Source organism: Apis cerana, linkage group LG9, assembly GCF_029169275.1.
Source record: "Apis cerana isolate GH-2021 linkage group LG9, AcerK_1.0, whole genome shotgun sequence".
Taxonomy (NCBI): Eukaryota; Metazoa; Arthropoda; class Insecta; order Hymenoptera; family Apidae; genus Apis; species Apis cerana.
Window position 1 is genome coordinate 8,401,750 of NC_083860.1, and position 18,258 is coordinate 8,420,007.

The window sequence follows — 18,258 nt, forward strand, 5'->3', positions numbered from 1 at the left end:
CCAACCATAGCTCGAGGAGTCTTTTATTTTTCTACTCTGATCTCTAGCGCTGCAGAGCGCTGTCCCTCAGCGAGCAAAACGAAACCAAGAGAGGAAGAAAAGGAAAAGAGCTTGTTGGCCGTGTGCGATTTTTAAAAGCGGAGAGAACTGTTTTTGGGAACGGAACGCGGTGAGCGTTCCCGACGAACGAAAAAATCCCGAGCAATATCGAGTCTCGAGAGTAGGCTGCATTTCGAGCCGCTCCTCAAAGAATCGCAGTGAGAATCGAGCTGGCACCACTACCATCTCGGGATCGTTAAATCGTCCCCCGCAGGGATAACCTCCTTCTTTCCCTCCGGTGTTTCCTTCCCTCGAAGATGGGACCGGAAATCGACGCACGTTTCTCAAGGACATCCCCGATCTCCGGACACCCTTCCACCTCGACGATGTTCTCACGATATTTCACGCGTTTCAAGCCGTGTTGGGGGACGACTCTGCTACGTTCGCAAGGTCCTAATATATTCACTGAGCCTATAACGTTCATTGAACACACTTTTCTCCGGTGTGCAACTCTGCTAACCGAGATAGGCATAGAAAGAGAATAGAAAAAAAAAAGAGGAAAAAAAGGGGGAGAAGTATATCGCAAGAATCGATGAAATAACACGATCTCGTTTCCATGTTCTATGATTGATATCTGCCATTTCTCTTTCTCTCTCTCTCTCTTTCTCTTTCTCTCCTCTCTCTCTCTCTATATCTCGTGCCTGCACGAAACGATCCCCCTCGAGACGTTGACTCGAGGACGACGATGTTAAGCAAGGATTATTAAATCTAAAGATTTATTAAGTAAGAGAGAAAAAGAACAGATAGAAACGTCATAGAAAGGAAAGGAAAAGAAAAAGAAAAAGAAACGAAGATTAGAAGTTGTTTGAAACTGAATACGTATGTACCACGAGTCTCGCTTTATCCGACCTTGATTCTATCCATGATCTCTTCCATCCCTTGATCCCGACATCGTGTTTCGGATGAAAAGAAGGGAAAAAAGAAAAAAGAAAAAGAAAGCATCGTCGCAAGACTTTGAGACAATATTTATATTTCGCAAATCTTCCCCTCGATTTAAACAGACCGTGCAAGTCAAGGGTGCAGTGTCGAGACACTGATTGTGTGGATTGAAAAAAAGAAAAGGAAAAAGAAAAAAAGAAAAGGAAGAAAGAAAGAAAAAGGAAATAATGATACAATAAGAGAGAAAGAAAGAATGAATTCTGTTCAATTCGTTCTCTGATCCAACTTCAATCCCATTCCTTCAGTCCCTTTCTTTTTTTTTTTTTTTTTTTTACATCCACGAGAGACGTTCTCTCTGACGGCCAACTCTCTCGTCACGTCCCATCGAAAAAAAAAAAAAGAAATTATTCGATCACCATCGATTCAATGCTTCATTCATTCAGTTGCCACGAGAGCTCGCCATCAACCATCAAAACCCGTCATTCACTCAAAACGATCGATTCACCCCATGGTAGAGAGTCACGTTCACCCCCCATCAACCAAGGGATCGTCGTTTCGACCCTTCACCGACCAATTTGCGGATCATCTCTGTCTGCTCTCGACGCAACGACCTTGAGATCATTCACAATTCACGAATAATCCATCGACGCTCACGCATTTTTGTCCCTCCTTGTGTGTTCGAGAGTAGAATTGCCACCGATTCGCCTGCCCCCTCCCCATCACCGCCGATCATTGACTCGTTTCACTCGTTTTCTCCTGCAGCCATCACCACACCACCACTGTAACAGACATTAAGACCGACGAAAAAGGGATCGATCGGTCGATTAATCATCTCGTCATTCTCACGCCTCTATCACGCTTTACTCATCTCACCGATCTCTCAGTAAATAGTGTTACCGATTCTCGTTGCGTTCATCTTGTCATCTCGATTATTATCGCTCAGAGGAGGATTTCGATGAGGATTTCGAATCTATCGTTATATCGGTTTCTTTTTTTTTTTTTTTTTTTTAAAGCGCCGAGTTTTTTGGAGGAGGTTTTCAGGGGTTTGAACAGAGGGGAGGGGGGGATTTATTTACCTCGCGCCACGAAATAGTCATCGCATCTCTCATCACACGTTCATCGTCGCTCGCCATTCTCTCGTCGCGTAGAATTCGAAATGTAGCTATTTAGGCATGATGCATGCGTGTAAGGAGTGTAATAAGGTGAAGTAGACGATTGTTTGCCACTCGTAGCATCACCGTCACCGTTTAGGTACGTCTCTTTTCCAAAGATGCAAGCTTTTCTTTTCTTTCAACGTCAAGTTAAAAAAAGCCAAGATCAAGACCACTCTACTCTCTGCTATTTTTTTTCTTTTTTCAATCTAAATTTTCTTTCACAACTTCATTGATCGAACGATGACGACGAAAACGAAGCTTGCGCAACAATGTCAATCATCAATGCCCGTAGTAGTCGAAGTAAAAATATCTCACAGCTAGTATACTCATCGCTCTAACTAACTCTAAGGTAGTAGTCGTTGTTCAATCGTCTCGACTCACAGGGATTCCTCGATAATTGAGAGGCAGTATCGATATTGAGTCCCTAAGATCGAGTTCGATTTGAAAATGCGAAATCGAAGGAATCCCCGTGGGGAGGAAAAATTGGCCGGCGAATCGACGCCTCGCGCCATTTCTCAATCCGCCATTCTGAATCTCACGTTCGAACTTGAGTCTCGTCGAGATAATATTCGAATCGCGCGGATCACTTTTCGGATCGCATTTGTTCGTGTTTGTCCGTGTCCGATCACCGCTTGACATGACCTGTCCACCTATCCCGCGTCACGCGACTCGTTCGCCGATCAATCCTTTGACAACTTTGATTTAGAAGAAAAAAAAAAAAAAGAAAGAAAGAAAACGCATGCGAGCAAATCGATGCGATCCTTTGTACCCTGATGCATGCTGCATGCACGCAGGCAACGTATATGTATATAAATATAAATATAAATATATATATATATATATACATATATCCTCGACGCATCTCTCGCCATCTAGCCAGTCGTCTCGTTGATCGATTTGCGATCAGGTAAAAACATTATCATCCTTCATAGATCGCCATCATCATCCCATCCACGACACATGGAGATGAACGCGTTAAGGCGATCGTTCGGTTTATCCGCGATCTCTCTCGATCCTGCATCTCCCGCTCCTTTTTCAAATATTTTTCATTCGCGTGTGAAATTCATATTTCACGATTCTCATTTAATAACACGAGAGAAATATATAATCGTGGTAATATTCGAGCGTGCGATGAATGGAACGAGGCGCCGGATCGTTTAGAAATTATTTGAGAAGATACTCAGAGATGGATCGAGGAGGTAGTTTCGTTTGGCAGATATTTTGGCAGCGGATAAACCGGACGACGCTCTTCGCCATATTTCTCATAGTCATAAGGGTAAAGAAAAAGAAACATTAGCAATTAAGGTAGAGCTAAGTTAGCCATAAGTCAAGCAATGGATGGCGGTTCCCCAATTCCGCTGAACTCGTTCGACTCGTTTCCTCCCTCCTCCGGTTCACGACCACCGGTAAATCGTCCAGCGATCGTTAATAACGTTGCGAGCGTTTAACGATGGCCGACGATATAAATTGCTACGTGGGCGGAATGAGAATGAACGCTAGTAAATCGGGCGGATACCTGATGGAATCTGATCACGTACCGTCGTGACGAGAGAAAAGTCTTTCTTTGGTCGAATGAACGATCCGAGTGAGAAAAAAGAAAAAAAGAAGAAGAAAAAGCAAATTGAGAATGCAACGATGATCAATCGAAACCCTTTCGACGCGAAATTGAAAACATCTCTTTCGGGTGTTCCTCGAAACGCTTGGAAATGAGACAAGCGTCGGGGATCGAGTTCGCAAACCCGAGGTTTCGATAAACCTTTAACTTTTCCTTTCGATCGTATCGTGGATGCAAGAGGATGATACGTAAAGATTTGATCAATTACGTAGCGAAAGGGTTGGGGAGGATGAGCGGGAAGGGGAAGGCGGAGTTGGGAGGCCTTCGTGGTGAGCGAAGCATTATTAAATGTGGTGCCCCAATATTCTAGCTTTCTGAGGAGGTAAGGATATTCTTCACCCGACAAAGAAGCACTTCCAAGCCATCACCTATCCTTCGTTTCCATCTACGTGATTACCGTATTATGTAACGGAGTGTTTCGATGTTCCGTAGTAACACTTTCTCTTACACGCATACACTCTATCTCTCTCTCTCTCTCTCTTTCTCTCAAGTAACTTCTCCGTTCTCTCTATCTGTGGCGTGGGATGGCCAGTAAGTTTTCGACGAAAATAACTTTTTATAGCCGGCAAATCCGCCCCGTGAAATTATTTACTTACCCTGATAATCGCGTGGTATACAATCAAGTCTGCAAGATATCCGTTTCCCCGACTTGGAAATTAGTTTCTTAACTGTTAGAATTGGCCAAAGAAAAAAATTCCTCCCCCTCCCGTCCGTTTTCTTCGTTCCACGATATTTTTCCTCGAGGCGAGTCGGCAGGAAAACTCTTCCTCTTCGAGTCTTCCAATTCGTTCTTCCATGTTTCTCGTTCGATGGTGAGATTCTACGTTTGGGATGAAGAGGAAATATACGCATAATTTTCTTCTTTTTTTTTTTCTTCATCGAAATAGTTAAAAGAACGAAGAAACGAGAGGGGAGGAAAAATTGTGGAGAAAGAAATCTGCTTCGAAAACTGACCAGCCATCCCGAATACTGTCTTTCTCTCTCTCTCTATCTATTTATCTATCTATCTCTCTCTCTCTGTCCCTTTCTCTGGTGTGATCCGACTGTTCGCAACAATTCACGTAACACGCGCGCGGAAACGATCCGCGTCTTGGTTCCTTCGTTCCGTTCGAACGAGGGACGAAAGAGGAGGGGGTGAAAATGATTCATTTCTCACAGTTTCCCCGCGTGCGTGTGCAGTCGAAACACGACGATCGTAGATAGACGTATACACGTATACGTGTACTATTTAAATATATAGTGAACGTAGAGGAGACCGCCTCGCGTCCGCAACCGTGGCTCGCGGCGGCAATCGAGGAATCCGAGAGACGACGCCGGCTCGCGGATAGCCACGATCGCCCGCCTCTACGTAGACCTGTGTTGTTCTCACACATTTTTTTTTGGCACGATATAGATAACGCTGGAGAGAGGGGGGGTCGAGGCTCGATCGCGATCCAGTCGAGAATTCCGCCTGGATTCCGTCGATCCCTCGACCCCTGGGTGCTTTATCTTTGGGCCGAGATACGCGCGTGCACGTCATCTGGTTTTCGAGCGGATTCGGACCCGCGATCGAGGCAATTTCGATTTCGTTCGATCCGATAAGATGAGGTTGGAAAGCGATGTTTGCATAAATTTGGGCGATACGATTCAAAGAGAGGAAAAGAGGGTTCGTTGTTTGCCTCGATCGCGGGGTCGACGCTGCCAGAAGAGGGGACCGCGATATCTCCTCGACGCTGCGTACTCTGCTAGTTGATTAGTTAGAAAACTATCTAGTTGTGTTGATTCTGCTTGCGATCACGCGGCGGGATCTTGTAACGGAGAAGATCTCGCCGTGGGATCCTCACGCGGCCTGCCGACACCAGAGTAGATCAGACGAGCGTAGTAGGTACGTACACGAAATAATAAAGAGAGAGACACAATATACATAATACGTTCCACTCAACAATCCCCGATTATCCCCAGTTACCCAGGACTATTCCCGTGAATTCTGTTCACCGTTCCCCGAATACATTCGTTCGAACACGTAATGAGTATATATATCTCTCGTATACACGCAGGACATACACTTTGTTTGTAACTTTGTATCGTTGGTTTCGATATCGCTGCATGCTAAGTATGAACTTTCTGTCCGAGTACGAAGACGATCCTCGTTTCTTTAACGAGATATAAGGAATCCAATTCCATTCTTAAATAAAAATTCCAATTCTTTTTAAAAAGGATTATTGGAAATCGGCAAGATTTTCATTCTCCATTTACCTATACAACGAAATTTCTCCTCGTTTACGATTCGATAAATGCGACGAATCGAATTCTCGATTCGGGTGGATCTCACGACGATAGAGTTCCGCGTTGCCATTTTGAAAAAAAGAGAAAAGAGAGATGGAAGCCAATCCAGACGGACTCTGGCTCTTCCCCCGTTCGACAAAGCGATTAGAGCAAGTCGAAAAGTTGGCGGATCGGAACGGAAGGAGAAAACGGGTGACCCCGATTTCACGGCCGATTTGCGTTTCGACCGAAGCGATCGAGGGGAAGTTGGCCGCTGATCGTCCTCGTACTCGGCCACGACGGAGAGTGGACAGACCAGCTACCTCCGTCGCTCGTTGTTTCGTCGTCGTTTCGTCGAATACGTAACCGGGTCGCAACCACTGATCCTCTCGTGGACGACGGCTCTTTTTCGCAGCTGGACGAGCTACGGATGGAAGTGCAGCGTAGGGATCAGGAGCTGCTCGCCATGTCCGCGAAAATGAAAACCCTCGAGGAACAGCACCAGGATTACCAGCGGCACATCACCGTGCTCAAAGAGTCGCTCGCCGCCAAGGAGGAACACTACAACATGCTGCAGGCTGACGTGAGTCGATTCCACCACGAATAAATCACGTCCCTTTTATTCTTCTCTTTCCTTTGAGATCGTATCCCTCAAACATTTCCCGATCGAGAGGAAAAAATCGGTTGGGAGGGGTCGAAAGAATTTATTTCTTCACAAGTAACGCAATTTATTGTGCACGATCGCGATAACTTCATCAACTAAAAAAAAAAGAAAAAAGAAAGAAACGAAAGGGGAGAAAGTCGAAAACTTTTCACCGATCCGTTAAATTACAAACTTGGAAAGTTAAAGCTTCCGCCATAATCCCCGAGAAGACTCGTCGTCCCATTCAAATTTCCCAGCGAGCAATCGAAAACCGCACCTCGATAAATGCACCGGTAAATGCACCGGTAAACGCGGTAGGAAACGCAGAGAAGGGGGGGAAGGATCGTACGTACGGGGTTGAAACTGGGGAAAATCGACTTTACGGGGAGGTGGTTATAGGGGAAAGGAAAGGCCAGGCTGGTGCAGGAAACTAGGTCGTGCGAAGCTTCTCCTCCTCCTCCTCCTCCTACGGTTCCCTCGTCCCTCTCCTTCATCCGACTCGTCGTCGCTGGACTCGTCGCGGTAGAGTTTTCGCGTCGCGTGCAGAACGCCTCCCGTGCAATGCGGCGGATTGAATAGGTCCTGGCATCCCCCACCCCCACCCTCTTGCCCCTACGCTCACCTGACAACGTACGATGACCCGGGTTGTGCGTGATTACGTGCGTGCAGGTGGAGGAAATGCGGCAGCGGCTCGAGGAGAAGAATCGGATGATCGAGAAAAAGACGCAGGCGGCGATGCAGGCGCAACAGGAGCGGAATCGTATGAACACCGAGCTCACCGAGCTCAAGGATCACATGGACATTAAGGACAGGAAGATCAACGTGCTTCAGCGCAAGGTGAGTGCCCTTCAATTCTTTTTTTTCGATATATATCTCGTTGGCTTGAAAAAGAAAATTGGAACAACTAGGAAGGATTTTTTATTTTACGCGTTTTAAAAGTAAAGCTTTTCGTTTATATCGGTGGTTGTAAGAATATTTGCAAGTTTTTTATTTTTTCTTTTTTAAGCAAGTTTTTTTTAAGGAAATTATCCATGCGCGATAAATACAAATGTTTTTCCTAACGATTATATTTATATTTACGAGTTTGCAAAAAGTGAGGGAAAAACGTGAAAGCGAGGCATCGATCGAAAAGGATAATTTATTTCTACCTCGGATAGAGATAAAGATAATAACCACCGGTATGAATTAAATTATAGATTCATTTCAATGATCATTTTCATACCACTTTACCGATTCTATTATTTCGCGCGGGATAACGGTAATAATTTATCCCGTTCGTCGAAAAGACGTTCATCACCTTACATTCCTCCTCTGTAATCGAAACGATTACGCGATCACGAGAGTGAAAACTTATTCTTAAAATTCTCTACCCTGCTATCGTCAAGGATGAATAAAAAAATATATATAAAAGATATAATTAATCTGGCTACTCTACGAACGATCGAAAGAAGCGATCCCGATCTCTCGATCGTCAACAGGCGGTAATTAGTTTCCGCCAGGTGGGAAGGGATTTCGGGGCAGCCGATTAATCCGTCAGCCAGATCAAAGGGGAAGCGCACGCTTAGCGTTGAATATTCGTAGGATGCGACCGCGGGAGTGCGCATGAGTGTGAATCTTGCTGTCGATTGGAATGAGTGTGAGGCGTGCGCGCGACCGCGCGACATACTTTTTGTAATAATGTTTTCCTTAGTCGTGCTGTGTAAAGGCTGTAGTACGTAAAATACCCGAGATCCCGCGTTATCTTTAAGTTCGCACCGCCCCTGTTTTCCTTTTTTCTTTTAACTTTAAATTCGCCCGATTTATTTTGTACGATTTATTTTCGTCGAATTTTCAATAAAAGAACCATTTGGAAATTATATTGGTTGCCTCCTTTTTTTTTACGCTCTTCACACGCACCACCCATCCCTATATTTTTTATTCGTTGTGATTTTTTTGCGTTTTTTTTTTCTTTTATGTGTGTACTTTTGTCGGTGATCGACGACGAGCCAAGATCGAGAGAAGTTGGAAAAATAATATTTCGCATCGTGCTCGAAGTGAGATCAAAGGCTGTCGTTGATTATCGACGCGTCTATTAGGTAGAGAAAATTAAGCTTGGCTTTATTATTTCTTTCCCGTGGAAAGCACCAAGGCTTGTTAATTTTCTTCTTTTTTTTTCTTTTTTAATCCACGATTCCGTTTATTTCCGTTCCGCGTGTTAGACGCCGTATCATTGTTATTATTAATGCTGCGTATCGCGAGTGCCTGGTCGAGTAAATGAGCTGTACACCTGTGAACAATGGCCGTGAAGATCGGTGATACGAGATGGCAGGTAAGTAAGGAATTAACGATCACGTTTAAAGAGTTGATGAGTATAACACGAATAACACGAGTATGGAGATAAAAATATACCTCGCTAACCGACTAAAGAAAATATTTACCCTACGTCCCATTAATCTCCAATTGCTTACCAATTCCATCTCCTTCTCTCATATCTCACGCATCGCCAAGAATTTCCTTGTTTTTTTCCCCGATTTGTTTTTTCCTCCGCTCGAAGTGAAAAAAACCTTCGCTTTCCATTATCCAGAAAGAAATAAGAAAGATAGGAGAACCGTAACGGGAGAACGATTGTGAGTTCAGATCGAGAATCTGGAGGATCTGCTAAAAGAGAAGGACAACCAGGTCGACATGGCCAGGGCGCGTTTAACGGCAATGCAGGCGCACCACTGCAGCAGCGAAGGTGCGCTCAGTAGCCTGGAGGAGGCGATAGGAGATAAGGAGAAGCAAATGGCACAATTACGGGAACAGAGGGATCGGGCCGAGCAGGAGAAACAGGAGGAAAGGGAGTTGCACGAGAGGGAGATCGCCGAGTACAAAATGAAGATACATGCCCTCGAGTCGGAGGTGGGTTCCCCATTTTCTGTATCTAAATCTCCATACATTTTCCTTTTCCAAGTCGCCAAATCGAACGCGAGTTTATCATCACTATTATTCGTTGTTAACGCAAGAGAGATTGTAATTATATTCGCCATTTTATTCGTAACATTTTAATAATAAAGTGAAAATTGGAAACGTTTTCCAATCCTTATGATTTATCGCTTCAAACGAATACATCGATATATTAAATATTCATCAAAGGTGCATCCAGTTCCAAGCACGCGTTCAAAGCGCACCTCCCCCTCCCCCTCACCCCCGTTTAACATTGTTTCAGTCGATACGATCGATAATTCCCTGCGGAGCTTCCATGAAACTTTAACTCCTTCGGCTCCCGGTTGAAGGAGAGGAAAGGAAAATCGGTTGGAGATCGTGAAATTTCTCGAAATTTCTGTTTCCTTCCCTCCCCTGCCAAGAGTCAATTAACCGTGTTCGACCTTCCCCCGTTGAATTTTGCCCGGTTCAAGGTGGAGAAATTGGGCGCCCGGTTGGAGAGGGCGCAAGCGGAGAAAGATCGACTGGAGGCGAAGCTGGAAAGCTCGCAGTCGGAGCTCGGCAAGAGCAAGGCCGAGCTGGACAAAGCGGCGTCCGAGGTTGGACGCAGCGGGGCCGACTGGGAGGCTGCCAAGCAGAGGTTGACCAGGCTCGAGCTCGAGAACGAGAGGCTGAGGCACGAGATCGAGAGATCTCAGACCAGTTACGGAAGGAGCACCCTCAATTCCTCTCAGGAGATGGACAGGATCCAGGAGAGGGCCGAGAAGGCGGCCGCCGAGCTCAGGAGGGCCCAGGCCGAGCTCAGAGTCACGCAGGCCGACAACGAGAGAGCTAGGGCCGAGGCAGCTGCTCTCCAAGAAAAGGTAAAATATTTATTTTCTTATGGAAAATAACACTCGACTCGCTTATTTTTATCAAAATTGTCGAGAGAAAGTATAGGGTAGAAACAACTCTTCTAAAGAAACAAAATTGGAAAACATTGTTCCAACGTATCTTTCGTCGTAACTTAGAAATGGATTAGCCGATATCCACGAGCAAATCTATCAACCACGAAATTGACGAAATCCCGACTCGCAACGGAATTTTCGTCGAGTCGAATAATCGAAAGATCAGGAATCCGTCCTTCCAACCAATTAATCACCGAGATATCCCAAACTATAGGTTTCTACTCCTGTAATCCGTGTAGCCGTTAACGAACGGCCAAGTCGATTCGGAAGTCGAATTCCACCGAGTTGAAGAACCAAGAACAATCACTTTTAATCGCGATCGATTCATTCGGGGCGAATTCGCGGTCTGGATCCCTGATCCATACTCGGGGAGAGGGAGGGATAGTCGGATCTAATTTCCAATCACGCTCTCGTTCTTCTCGGGCCACCGTCGATGGCGCGAAACGAACCGATAATGAAACTGGCGTCCAAGTGGGCGGAAAATTGCACGCAGCTTCGTACTCGAGCGCAATCCGAGACACCTGACTAGAATTCTCCTAAAGATTACTCCTCGTTCAGATCCGTCCCTCTTCATCGACTCGTTTCTCTCCTTTTCTCAATCTCGGAATGACGGTTCTAACGAAAATATTAATGTTTGCGAACACAGCGAGCGTAAAAGGGAAATTGATTTTAATTGACGTTAATTTCAATTGCGACGAAACGCACAAGATTGTTAAGAAAGGAAGGATTCTCGAGGGTCGCTCGAGTTGTTCGACGAGTCGAGTCCAATGATATTCCAGATTCGAAAAAATTCGATCGATTTTTCAAGGTGGAGAAGAGCCAGGGTGAGGTGTACAGGCTGAAAGCCAGATTGGAAAACGCCCAGGGTGAACAGGAGAGTCTTCGGGACGAATACGATCGGGCACAGGCGTCGGTGGCTCGTCTACATTCGGAACGGGACAAGGCAATCGCGGAACTCGAGAAAACGCAAGAGGAACTGGAACGGACCCAAGCTACCCTCGGCAAGGCGCAACTTCAACAGGACAAATTGCAGAATCTATTGGACAAAACGCAGAGCGAGGTGGACAAGCTTCAGGAGAAACTGGACAAAACGCAAACGGAAATTCGCAGGGTGAGTCCGCTGAAAACTTTACTTTTCACTCGCGCAAGCTTCTTATAATTTGTATTTATAAGCATTGTAAGGATAAACGGATTCGATTCTGAAACAGATGCAAATGGAGAGGGAAAAGCAGAACTACGATTTCGAAAACGTGCAAAGTCAATTGGACAAAGCGCTCGGCCAATCGACCAGGATGCAAAAAGAGAGGGAAACGATTCAATTGGAAGTGGATCGGTTGCAGGACAAATACGAGAAGGCTCAGGTAAGCGTATCGCGATTTCGCAACGAGGATTTAACAACGATAACACGTTTCACACGTAGTTGTTTTGTCTACTTTCGCACCGATAGATGATAATGCAGCGGCTGCAGAAGGAGAGAGATGGGTTCCAAGAGGAGACGGACAAACTGCACGAGAGGATAGAGTTCCAGCAGAATCAAATAGCGAAGATGCAACGGGACAAGGAGAACGTATTGTCGGAGCTCGAATTGGTGAAAGAGAGATGGGAGAAGGCTCACAACTCCCATCAAAAGTTAACCGTAAGTAACAAATTGATAAAACGACTAATCGACGGGTGAGGATTAACGGGGATGAACGTAATTTGATTGGTGACTCGTCGGTGTAGCTCGAGCGAGACGACGCTCTCACCGAAATCGAGATCCTGAAGGAGAAGTTGGAGAAGGCCCAATACTCGATGAACAAGGCACACGAGGAACGGGAGAACGCGAACAAGGAGTTCGAGAAGATGCTGGAAAAGTACGACAGGTGGGTATTGGTAAAAAGAAAAGGGAAGAAAGAAAGGAACGGAGATTCGTTGTATATGCTTGGACGGACCGTTGTGTTTATCCGTTGTATATGTTTGGACGGACAGAGCCCAGAGCGAGGTGTATCGGCTGCAAAATCGAATCGAGGTGATGGAGGCGGACAAAGATAGGCTGGAGCTCGAGGCCGAGAAGCAACAAATGTTGGCCACGAAGAGTCGCGACGAGGCGAGGAAAGCGCAGGAGGAGTTGGCTCGGGTGCAAGAGATGTACGATCGAGCCGCTCTTCAGCTGGGTCGCACGAAGGAGCACGAGGAGAAGTCGAAGGAGGACCTGGACAGGTTGACGGTCGATCTGGAGATGGTGCGGGAACGTTACGAGAAGTCGCAGATCGAGTTGAGGAGGTTGCAAAACGAGAGGGAGAAATTGGTCGCGGACAACGAGAGGATCAGTTTCGAATTGGAGCGCGCCCACTCGCAGCTGACCAAGGCCCAGGCGGCCACCGACAAGACGCAGGAGGAGTTGGCGCGGATGCAATTGGAGATCGAGAAGATGTACGAGAAGCACGACAGGCAGCAGGCCGAAGTGAGAAAGGCGCAGGCGGAGACGGAACGGCTGCGAGTGGAGGCGGAGAGCGCGCGCGAGGAATGCGAGAGGTACGCGACCAGGTTCGGCAAGTATCAGGAAAATCAGGAACGGCAGAAGGAGGAACACGAGTGGGCGAAGCTGGAGGTGGAGCGGCTCCGCGATCGGCTGGAGAAGGCGTTGGCGGAGCTCGAGCGCGCGAGGAAGGCCGAGCAGGACGCCTCGAGGCTGCGCGCCGATCTGGAACGTGCGGAGGGAGCGCGAGGTAAATACCAGTACGAGCAAGAGAAGTGGCAGAGCGAGGGTAGTAGGCTGCAACAGGAGGTGGAGAAGCTGCGGGAACGTCTGGAGGGCCGTGAGACCGAGCTGAAGAGGACGCAGTCGAGCAACGCCGAGCTCGAGGCGAAGCTGCACGAGACGCAGCTTCAGCTCGAGCGGGCGCGCGAGGAGACCAACAAGGCGACCGCGGCGCAGGAACGGAATCGCGGCGAGATCGAACGCGCTAGAATCGAAACCGAGAAGATACGCGATCGTCACGACAAGGTGAAGGCGAGAGCGGACGCCCTGGAGGCGGACAACGAGAAGCTCCGGGTGGAGATCGTACGGTTGGAGAGGTTGATGCAAACCGAGGGTAAGACCAGATCGGAGAGCGCGAGCATCGAGGTGGAGCGGCTGCGCGCGAGCCTGGACAAGGCGATCGTGGGACGCGATCAGGTGGAGCTCGAGGCCGGGAGATTGGCGAAGGAGTTGGAGAAGGCGCACATGCAGACGGCCAAGTATCAGGAGGCCGCCGAGGCGAACAAGAAAGAGTTGGAACGGCTCGCGGCCGAGACGCAGCTGCTCAGGGACGAGCGGGAGGCGCTGAGGCAAGAGTTGAGGCGGGTGCAACAGCAGCAGCAGCAGCAACAGCAGCAGCAACAGATGGCCGGAAGCGAGGAGATGGCGCACCTTCAGCACGAGTTGCAACTGGCTCAACGGGAGCGCGACAAGATGGCCGCGATCCTCGAGAATCGGGAGAAACACTCGGAGAAGATCGAGAAGGTGAAGGAGAAGCTCGAGGCGGAGGCGAAGCAGTTGCAAGTGGAACGGGATCAGCTGGTGATACAATTGGAGAAGTCGCAGGAGATGCTGGTCAACTTCCAGCAAGAGTTGGAGACGAACGAGGCCGAGTTGAAGCGTCAGCGGGACGAGGTGCGCCGATTGCAACAGTTGCAGCAGCAGAGGGTGCACGCGCAGACGCCGGATAGAGCGGCGAAGGAGGCCCTCGAGGCGCAGATGCGAGAGGTTCATCGGTTGGGGCAGCAGGTGCAGAGCCTGACTCAAGCGCAGACGAAGGAACGACAGAGGGCCGAGCAGGCCGAGAAACGGGTGCAGGAGCTTCAGAAGCAGATCGCGTCGAGGGATGCGAGCGTGGCGGCCGCCGGTGGCGTGAACGAGGCACAGCTCGAGCAATGGAGGAAGCTATGCGAGACGGAGAAACAGAGGGCGGACGCGGCTGAGAGGCAGGCTGCCGACTTGCAAAAGCGTATCCAGAACACCGAGAGGCAGTTGCACGCTCAACAACAGCAGATCCAGCAGATGCAGGTGACGATGCAGCAGCAACAACAGCAGCTACAGCAGCAACAACAGCATCCGCAACAGCAAAACGGCCAGGAGGTCGCCAGGCTGAGAAAGGAATTGGAACGCGCTCAAGAGAACGTTAAGCAGGCGGGCGTGGAGCGCGAGCGGTTCCAGGATCAGCTCGAAAAGCTGTGCCAGGAGCTGCAGAAATCTCAGGTTAGCAGCAGCACGGCCTGCACTCGCTCGCGCGCTAACCTACTACTACTGCTACTACTACTACTACTACTACTACTACTACTACTACTACTACTACTACTACTACTACTACTACTATTACTACTACTACTACTACACTACTACAGCCTACATCCGCACCATAATATGCCTGCACTATGTCTCTCTGCCTATGTATTACCGTTGGCTGATCGTTGTCGACTGGCTACCGACACATCATCGCGCCTCCTCGTCTCTCTATGTCTTCTCATTTCAACCGCAGCCTCTGCCTTCGTCGTCGACGAAGCAGAAACTCGCCCACAGCTCATTATACACGCCGCAAATAACAGACAAAAAAAAATAATAATAATAATAATAACGATCGAATCATATCAGATATTATATACGTATGTAACAGAACGATAACGATCGAACGATATATCGTGTATATATATATACATGTATAAAACATATATATATACGTATACAGATGAAATCGGAAAAAAAAAAAAAACAAAACAAAAACCATGATGCACCCGCACAATCTTTATCATCTTACGTTGCGTATATGTATATCTCGGGGCGTCCGTCACACTTCACAGCGAAGCGCAACATCGCCTTCACCATTTATCATCATCTTCCTCGAATTTTTTTTTTTAAAATCCAATCCTCCATCGATCCTTCCGTTTCCTCCTCCTCCGAAAAAAAAAAAGTTTCCAACCCTACGAACCCATTGCGATTTTAGCTCTCAAGCACAGCCATTCGCGCTCATATATGCTCTTCCTTTTCGTTTCTCGAGTATGTTCGATGGTTATGCCGTTTTTTATCTTGTTATGTTTATCTTGTCGTTATCACCACGTGTCGGCACGGGAGATGATCAAAGAGGCGATGAGATCATGAAAAAAAAAAAAAAAGAAAGAGGAAAAAAAAAGACACGAGTTCAACGTTTCGATGGAAACGGAATAGAATGGAGCGGAATAACGGAGATCGCGATGATCGTCTCTTTCGTCGATTCTTTCATCATCGACTGGTTATTGTTACTGCTGCAAATAATTTTGTTGCGCGTTCCTCATCTCAACGATGAGCAATCTTATTACGATTATCGCATTATTTTTTTTTCTTTCCCCCCCTCCCCCTAATTTTTCTTTTATTTTCGTTTCTGGGAGCATGCCGTACCATGTATTCGAGATGCCAGAGATAGAAAATGGATAGAATCGGTTATTGCGCAAGATGCGATGTACGATGCGATGTCACGATGTTTCGAGTTCTCGTCTGCGTTCACGATCGAGCATAGAAGTTTTGATTGAATGATTTTCTTTTTTTCACACGGCATCGAATGCACAAAAGAATGCGTTTCCGCACCTACTTGTATACCATACGAGTATATATCACCCTCGGGACATTTTTTATCTCGACGCATACACGATTTTTATCTATTGTGTATTTTGTACATATTATTATTATTATACTTCGCTATGAACGTCACTTAGATTTTTACCAGGGATTTGCGAATTTCTTATTCGTCTAACTTGTTTTTTAATTGCGTTCCCATGCATCTCTCATGCATTTACGAGAACCGTGGCCATCGCGATCGATTCGAGGAAAATCGAGTCAAATTCGGGGAGGGGAGAAATTTTTGAAACGCGCGTGATAATAATAATATACAGGGGTAGGAGAGTGAGAAAGATCGGACGTAATGGTCACGGGTCATGCAAGCGAAGCGAAGCTTTCATTTGCCTAGCTTTAGCGTCTGGTAGACACGGGGAGTAACGAAAATTGATAAGATTCGTTTCGACGCAGGTGGACTTGCACGAGGCGAACAAGAAACTCCAAGCTGGCGCCGCGAAGGCTGGTATCGACACTACTCAAGAGAGAAGACAATTGGAGGAGCAGAAACGCCAGCTGGAAGAACAGAGAAGACAGACGGAAGAACGAGCGAAGTCCGTAGATCAGAAAGCTAGAACGATAGAGGAGAAGGAGAGGACGCTCCAAAGTCTCGACCAGGACTTGAAGAAACGGAAAGCGAAGATGGATCAGTTGGAGCAGCAGTTACAAAGGGTAAATTGAGAATAATCGGGATTAAAAACGTTCGGTGCTTTTTCTCATCTCTTATTTTTCATATTTCTGTTTTATAGAGCGGTGGCTCGCCGGACAAGAGATTGGCGGAAATGCAGAAGGCTCTGGAAACTGCCGAGAAGGAATTGGAAAAAGCGAAAGAGGAATCGACCAGAAGCTCTGCCGAGACCGAAAGGTTGCTGCAGCTGATGCAGATGACCCAGGAAGAGCAGAATGCCAAAGAAAGACAAATCAGAGAACTTCAAGAGTCAGTATCGAACGTAAAAATAATCCGAATAATCCTACGATGCTGAACGAACGTCGTTAATCTTCCATCTAATTCTCTCTTCCAGTGCACTCAAAGCCGCACAAGCCAAGTTGAAACAAGCCGCAACTGCACAGCAACAAGAGGTCAGTATGTGTATACAAAATTATTTTATTACTCTCCGTCGATAAATTTTGAGAGCGCGATTAAATCAATCCTTTTTCTCGTTTCGATGTATTGGAAGTAATTTTCAAAGTCGAAATATTTTACATATATTTGATTCCCTTCCAACGATCGAAATCGAAATTAGCATCGATGGAAAAACGACTAACTAGTTGTCTTTCTCAATTTTCACGCTCACCCCCTCTGGATACGACACGTACACGTACGATACGTATATTTGTATTTGCTTGCTTGATCACCATTGTTTGCTTTCTCTCTACGTTTGCTCGCCCTATTGTGTTCCAACTCCAATTATATATACATATACATATATGTATATGGTGTATGGTACATTTTTCGATTTTGTCTCGTTCGCGAAAACGAACCGTGCGTTTCCGAATGGAAAAAAATTGTGGAAAAAAAAATTCATTTGATTTGAAAACACAACAGGCGGGTCCCACCGGATTCCTAAAAAGCTTGTTCTAAGGTCGATTTTCGTTGGGGACGCCTTCTCCGTTCTTTTTAGTACAATTTGCATATTAAGCGAACTTTACAAGTACACGAACTTATTATACGAAACTAAATAATACGAGAACGAAAGGAGATCGTACTGAGATTCGCCATTGACGACACACTTTGTCAAGATACATAATTATTTTACGTAACGCTGCGACCATTGTTAACATATTTAATAATTGATAGCGAAAGATATTGACGATAATAACAATAATTACTGATACATATATATATATATAAATATAGACATATATATATATGTGTATATATATATATATGTATATCAAAAAATATATATATATAAAATATTAATGTAAAAATGATGAGAGAGAGATGAGTGAGAGAGAGAGAAAGGAGAATACGGCAAATACAATAATGTTAATTAATTTATTAACGAAGCGATCGTGTATGTACATATATATATGAAGTATGAATATATGTATATACATATCACTCATGAGAATGGGACAAACGCATGTATTGTACATGTGTATATACACGTACACGACAGAGAGATATACGTATATATGTAGATATATAAATATAAATATATACATAA

The 18,258-nt window shown here is 46.2% G+C and overlaps 1 protein-coding gene across 3 annotated transcripts in view; it reads left to right on the forward strand.

The window, feature by feature from the left end:
* Positions 1-18,031, forward strand: part of LOC108004465 (ELKS/Rab6-interacting/CAST family member 1) — a 53,875-nt gene extending 35,844 nt beyond the window's left edge. For all 3 annotated transcript variants that reach the window (XM_062079420.1, XM_062079418.1, XM_062079419.1), the window contains 13 exons: positions 6,407-6,574; positions 7,304-7,471; positions 9,251-9,514; positions 10,012-10,401; positions 11,294-11,596; positions 11,694-11,846; positions 11,933-12,121; positions 12,208-12,347; positions 12,454-14,704; positions 16,502-16,759; positions 16,837-17,024; positions 17,110-17,167; positions 17,634-18,031. In XM_062079420.1, coding sequence (XP_061935404.1) covers positions 6,407-6,574; positions 7,304-7,471; positions 9,251-9,514; positions 10,012-10,401; positions 11,294-11,596; positions 11,694-11,846; positions 11,933-12,121; positions 12,208-12,347; positions 12,454-14,704; positions 16,502-16,759; positions 16,837-17,024; positions 17,110-17,167; positions 17,634-17,669 — 4,566 coding nt within the window. In that variant the 3' untranslated portion in view covers positions 17,670-18,031. The remainder of the gene's footprint in view (positions 1-6,406; positions 6,575-7,303; positions 7,472-9,250; positions 9,515-10,011; positions 10,402-11,293; positions 11,597-11,693; positions 11,847-11,932; positions 12,122-12,207; positions 12,348-12,453; positions 14,705-16,501; positions 16,760-16,836; positions 17,025-17,109; positions 17,168-17,633) is intronic.
* Positions 18,032-18,258: the final 227 nt, after the last annotated feature.